At 28.0% G+C, this 6,490-nt stretch overlaps 1 protein-coding gene across 1 annotated transcript; it reads left to right on the forward strand.

The window, feature by feature from the left end:
- Positions 1-4,945: 4,945 nt before the first annotated feature.
- LOC106754459 (actin-depolymerizing factor 5) lies at positions 4,946-6,273 on the forward strand. The gene is made up of 3 exons (XM_014636477.2): positions 4,946-5,073; positions 5,231-5,490; positions 5,709-6,273. Exons 1-3 carry the CDS (start codon positions 5,053-5,055, stop codon positions 5,857-5,859), a joined length of 432 nt encoding a protein of 143 aa, XP_014491963.1. The 5' UTR covers positions 4,946-5,052; the 3' UTR covers positions 5,860-6,273.
- The last annotated feature ends 217 nt before the right edge of the window (positions 6,274-6,490 follow it).

Raw genomic sequence — 6,490 nt, forward strand, 5'->3', positions numbered from 1 at the left:
TTATTTAAGTTTCCTATTTTCAAAACTAATGAAACATCCGAAAGTAAAATTTGTTTAGATTTAAATTATTGAAAGTTGTAATTTTTTTATAAAAAAATTGTAATTAAGTGAGTCATTGAGTCAACCCGTGGCCCACCATCTGTTCGGGTTGGGTTGGGTTTGAAAAAATTGTATTTTTTTTTATGCAGGTCAGATTTCAATCCGACTCATTTCAACCTAGCTCATATGGATTAAACCCGTAATGGGTCAGGTTGACCCACCAACCCACCTACCTAATTTTATTTTATTAAAATTTAATTTTAATTTTATAAAAAAATATTTATAATTTTTTTATGGGTGTTGTTCCCTCCACCTCTCTGTTTTCTCCCTTCACCTCCCCAATTTTCTCCAATTTTTTTCAATTACAAAAATAACCTTTTGTTTTACCTTTTTAACCTTTTTACATTTTTATTTTTAATGTTATTTACCAAATCCTACATATTCACTTTTGGGAGTTGTTCCTGCACCTCCTCATTATTATTTTTTATTCTAAAAATACTTTAATTTAATTTTTATTATTTAATTTTATTTATTTTTTTAAAATCTTAAACTTTCCTAGACCCTTACACCTTCACCCTAAATCATTGGAAGAAAAGTGAATTAAAAAAGTGCCCTGAATCATAGAAAAGTGAATTGAAAAAGTGTGATAAATACTCCATTTCGAGAAGGTTTCTTTCTTCCAAATTCTTGTTTTCCTCTTCCCTCATTCCAATTTCTTTCTCCGATTTGCTCTTTCTTTTGGTTTGCTTTTTCTGAATAATTAAAAGTTAAAAGTAATAATAAAAGAACAACAAAAAATGAATTCCTTTAAAGGCAATCCATCAAATTGACTTCTAGGTTACAAATTAAAACTTATGCAATTCCAGTTTCAATGTTAATTCGTGAATCTGCATACCAAAATGAATGCAGTGGCATATCGATAAAATGTAACACCGAAGGTAAATAAAAACATAAAAGTTGAATATTTTTGAGCCAAGCAGATGGGAAGCCTTAGTCGGCCAAAAATTCTCGTCAAATATCATATGGTAATTCCAATTAAAACAAATCATCGTCGACTTCGCCACAAGCATGACAACATCAAGAAACTAACAACATGAAGATCAAACAAACAATAAAAATGTAATCGCACAAAACGGCTCCACAGATCATAAAGTATGAAATTCATAGATTCCTATCAAAATGCGAAACAAATGAAATTCACTTTTGATTTTGGTCCAATCATAGCATCACTGGTCACCGCTTAATTCAAGCTATCATAAATGTGTCATCAGACCTAATTCTGAAAAACCAGATTAAAAACTAAAAAACAACTTAAAAAAAAGATAAAAAAAAAGATCAAGTTCTTCGTTTGGCACTACGCTTAGATTGTCATATGACACTTCCTATCAATTATGGGAGATCTTACTCACATGGTATTTTCGCTTATCCAATGTCTCTGAATCGAACATTCATAAAAATTAAGCACAAAAATAATGACTAGGATGAAGAGAGTCGCCAGCTATTGAATAGTTGTAAAGCAGTAACGGAGATTGAAGACATATAACATAAGTTCCCACTTAGTTTTGAAGCCAACCCCAGACAGTTAATCACATAGAGGAAGAGTTTTGGATGTCAAGATCCATATTAAACGGATGTCAATATTTGTGGACATTTGTTTGTCTTTTAACATATGTCAATATCCGTATACAGATGTTAACATCCATTTAAGAATCAACTTACATGTTCATGTCCTTTTAAATATCACTTAAGGGTAAAAATGGATGTTCAAATATCACTGAAGGACAAAATAGGGATGGGGAGGTACAGGGAGTGTGTGGAGGTGCAGGGTGTGGAGGTGCAGGGAGTAACACCCTTTTTTTAATTGAAAAAATTATTTAAGTTCGATATTTTCAAAATGAATGAAACATCTCATATAGTTGAGAGTGAATTGTTTAGATTTGAATTATATAAAATTTGTGATTTTTTTTATAAAAGAATTATAATTAAGTGAGTCAATGAATTAACTTGTTTACTCACTAACCCGTGGTAATTCGGATCGAGTTCAAATTTTTTTAACTCAATAATAAATGAATCGAATTAAATTGAGTTATTGAGTTATCAATCCGTAATTAATCGGACTCGAATGACTCGACAGCAAAACTCTCACGTATCTCGGACATATACTAATATTAATTGTCTATATAAGGTAGAAGTATGCATGAGATAATCTAAAAATCAATCTAATTGAATTGAACTTAGATAATATATTGAATTTAATATAGAGTACACAGCACATCAGACCTTTATGAGAATCAATTAATAGCGTGACCAATTTGGGTTAAAACATCCAAAAAAAAAAAATTCTTTTCTTTTGTTGTCACTTTGTATTACAACCTTTGCGTTCGTCCTTCTCACCACTCCTCCAATGTCTCACCGTGAAATAAATGTCAGCATCCAATGTATCTATGCAATAATACTTTCTCTTCTCACGCAAATAATCTCACTTTTCAAATATATATATATATATATAATTGTAGGGATGACGGTGGACGATATGTTAATTTAATTATCTCGGTTTTTTATTCTTTATATGAAAATTTATTTATAAAAATATGAATTTTTTGTTTCACTTTTGTTTTTTTAGGAGAAATGAATGTATTTATATACTTCTTCTTTATTATTGTTTCAAATATTTAAGTTATGAAGTATTTAATGTTAGAATATCAAATAATAATGAAATAAATATTCACTCGTAGAAATGATAAAATGTATATCTTAAAATAAATAACTAAATTAGGAAAATATTTAATATTTATTTTTAAATTATTTGATAAATTAAAGATTTTTTACTAATTTCAAATAATATACTATGAAAAATATTAAAATAGATATGAAACAGAGAAAGAAACATGTACATACACAGTCTTTGTATAAAATTTTTAAAACGAATATTATTTATACTCGTACTTTTCAACCGTACATGCGAAAGATGATTAATGTATAATAAACTAAACATTAAATATAGACATTTATTAACATTTAATATTTGATGAAATAAAAAAAACTGGTTATGGCAACAACGGAATGCTACAAATAACTGGTTCCTTCCTATTAAATAGTAAGAAACAAAAATAATAAAAAAGATAATATGGTTTCCTGTAAAAATATATTTCCATATTCCTTAACGGAAATAACTGGTAAATACTTTTACTTTAAGATCTTAAAACTTTTAATTTTTTATTTTTCACATTTAATGCTTTACATTTAAGTTATTTTAGAAGGATTGGAAAGTTTTATTAAAGGTATATATATATATATATATATATATATATATATATATATATATATATATATATATATATATATATATATATATAGCCTTTATTAAATAAAAATAAAATCTCCACAATGAATTAGTTTATTATCTTTCTATTGAATTAAAGAAAATCTGATATAATATTTTGTTGACAAAAATAACCCAAGATTTATTACTCATAATATTTTCAAAAAATTTAAAAAATTAATTATATGTAATTAATTACTTTATATAAAATACTAAGCACATTTCTTAATTGAATTATGTACTTAATATTGTTAATGGCTTCTGCTTTTAATTGACAAGAGTTAATAACAAAGAATGAATATTACAAAAATATTAGAGAATAAAAAATAATTATTGTTTTAAAAAGCCTAGTAACATGATTTTATATGAATGGAATTTTTTATATATATATATATATATTTTCCAATTCTTATTAATAAAACGAATATTACATGTGGTTCGAGTTTGATATATTAATTAAGTTAAAATAACTGTGTACTAATTAATTTCATGCTCAAAAAATAACAAATCTCAGTTAATAACTTTAGATGAAAAGTTTTTCTCGAAACTTTCATTATTTGTAAAGTAAAGTGTCCTTTATTATAGTTGACATTTATGCTTATACACAATTAATTGTATAAAAAATCATATGAGATTACATTTGAAAATATTAAAATATATAGCACACAGATTTAAGTATTTTCAATACAAATCTACTGATGTTAATGTTTCTACATTAAATGTTTACATTAATTCCATAAATAATTAGTTTTTATATCAATAACTGAACCATTTTATTTAAAGTATATTTTTATCAAATAATATTGTGTATGTAAATAATGATGTTTACGTATTAATTACTTCAATTGAAAATTTTGCTGTGATCGTAAAAGTAAATAGAAAATTCTGCTACGTAATGCTAAATAACGTTTGTAAATAAGGACAGGTTCATGATTATGAATTAATGTGAAATTATTTCTGTATATTTATTAGTTATTAATTATCTCTCGTAAAGATAAAAATATGTATGTTATTTATAGGATATCAAAGGTGATCGATTCTTGTATAAGTTGACTCACTTTATGTTAAATAAAAAATATGTTTCTTCAATCCGATTCATTTTTAGTAAAACATAAGTTTTTAATTTCATTTACCACGATATAATAGGTTGACTAATTAAAATATATTTTATTTTATATATTATAATAAATGATCGATTTAATTTCTTATTATTATATTATTATAAAAATAAACAAACTCTCTATATATGAATCTATGACAGAATTAACAGCAAGAAATTATTTTTCATTTTCACTTAATAAAATTGATAATTATAGGTAAAAAAAACGTTTAAATATACAATAAATAATACGTTAGATTAAATTAGTAAATTATGAATAGTAATTAAATTGATAAATATTTATTTTTTGTAAAATCAATAAACAGGCATTAATTCAAAGATTGGATGATTTTTTATATATGCTGAGATGAAATTAATGAATAATTAATTATTTTGACGATTTATTAAATATAAGAGAGGACACATCTGTAAATAAGAGGAAACAGCAATGGCAAAGTGGGGGAGAGCGTGCTTATATATAGACCCAAGTCTCACTCTTCCTTCAGATTCTTGTCAACTTTCAACGCTCTATAAGAAAAGAGAAAAAGTAAGGGAAACTTTGTTCTTTGTTCTTTCTTCTCACCTCATAACAATGGCGATGGCGTTCAAAATGGTACCGCTCCACTGCATCTGTAGCCCTTTTTCTCATTCAATTTCTTCTGATTTTGATATGAATATCATACAAAAGTGTATGCGGTTCGATTTTGTGGATTTCGATGTGTAAGGATAATGTTATAGTGATGAATTGGTTGTGATTTGTGAATTGACAGGCGACTACTGGGATGTGGGTGACGGATGAGTGCAAGAACTCATTCATGGAAATGAAGTGGAAGAAGGTGCATAGATACATAGTGTTTAAGATCGATGAAAAGTCAAGGCTTGTGACCGTTGATAAGGTTGGTGGTCCCGGCGAAAGCTACGGTGATCTTGCAGCATCCTTGCCCGACGACGATTGTAGATATGCCGTGTTCGATTTTGATTTTGTCACCGTCGATAACTGCCGGAAGAGCAAGATCTTCTTCATTGCATGGTATTTATATATATACAATTCATTTACTGACACATTTCATGAGTTAATCATGGTTGTTTGCAACTCACCCTGCACCATTCTTGTATAAATTTTGAGTCTTTAGGGCAAAATAATGTAATAGGAAAATGACCCATTACCCAATAGTGTAATTTAAGTTATTTTTTAGGTGGTAGGAATTAAATAAGATGGTTGATTTTGTTTTTTGCAAAATTTGTCAGGTCTCCAACAGCATCAAGGATAAGAGCAAAGATGCTGTACGCAACATCAAAGGATGGGCTGAGAAGAGCTCTGGATGGAATAAGCTATGAAGTTCAGGCCACTGACCCAACTGAGATGGGATTCGATGTAATTCAAGACAGAGCCAAATAGATGCCCTTTTTTAAGTGGGAATCTTACTCCTAAATTATGTGCTCATCCACCTAGCTAATCAATCAATTAATCCCTCAATCTTACTCTCTTATTTCCAGTAATAATACTTAAATAACTATATCTATATATATATGTATATGGTCCATCTGATGACTCTGTATGACATGTGCTCTTCTCATTTCTTGTTTTTATGCCAGTTTAATTGTGTTGGTTTCGGCACCACTGTGATGTAAGTGGGGCATCTAATCTTCAATCCTTAGTCATCATAATAAGTTATGTCTAATATATGACTGTCGGCTGTATGATAAGTTAATGGCAACAAACTTTGGTTGCAATCTCTTTAATGATGAAAGTTATTGAAAAGAATGGATTAGCTCAACTTTTTCACACGGAAAGTTGATGCCTTACCATGTATAACTCAACTTTCGTTGCATTCTACATTCTTAATACCCAACTTCTTAACCATTGCAGTTTCCTAACTCGATAATCGCGCTGCTCACAGTGCTCGCTCCTGGATTTCTGCAAAACCAGAAATGCAAAATCACAAACACTGTCTGAGAACATCAAAATAAACTAAACAATGGTACACCTTTTACATGTCAAAAGTATTTTTATAGATAAAGAGAGAGAA

The sequence above is a fragment of the Vigna radiata genome, chromosome 2 (assembly GCF_000741045.1).
Source record: "Vigna radiata var. radiata cultivar VC1973A chromosome 2, Vradiata_ver6, whole genome shotgun sequence".
Classification (NCBI taxonomy): Eukaryota; Viridiplantae; Streptophyta; class Magnoliopsida; order Fabales; family Fabaceae; genus Vigna; species Vigna radiata.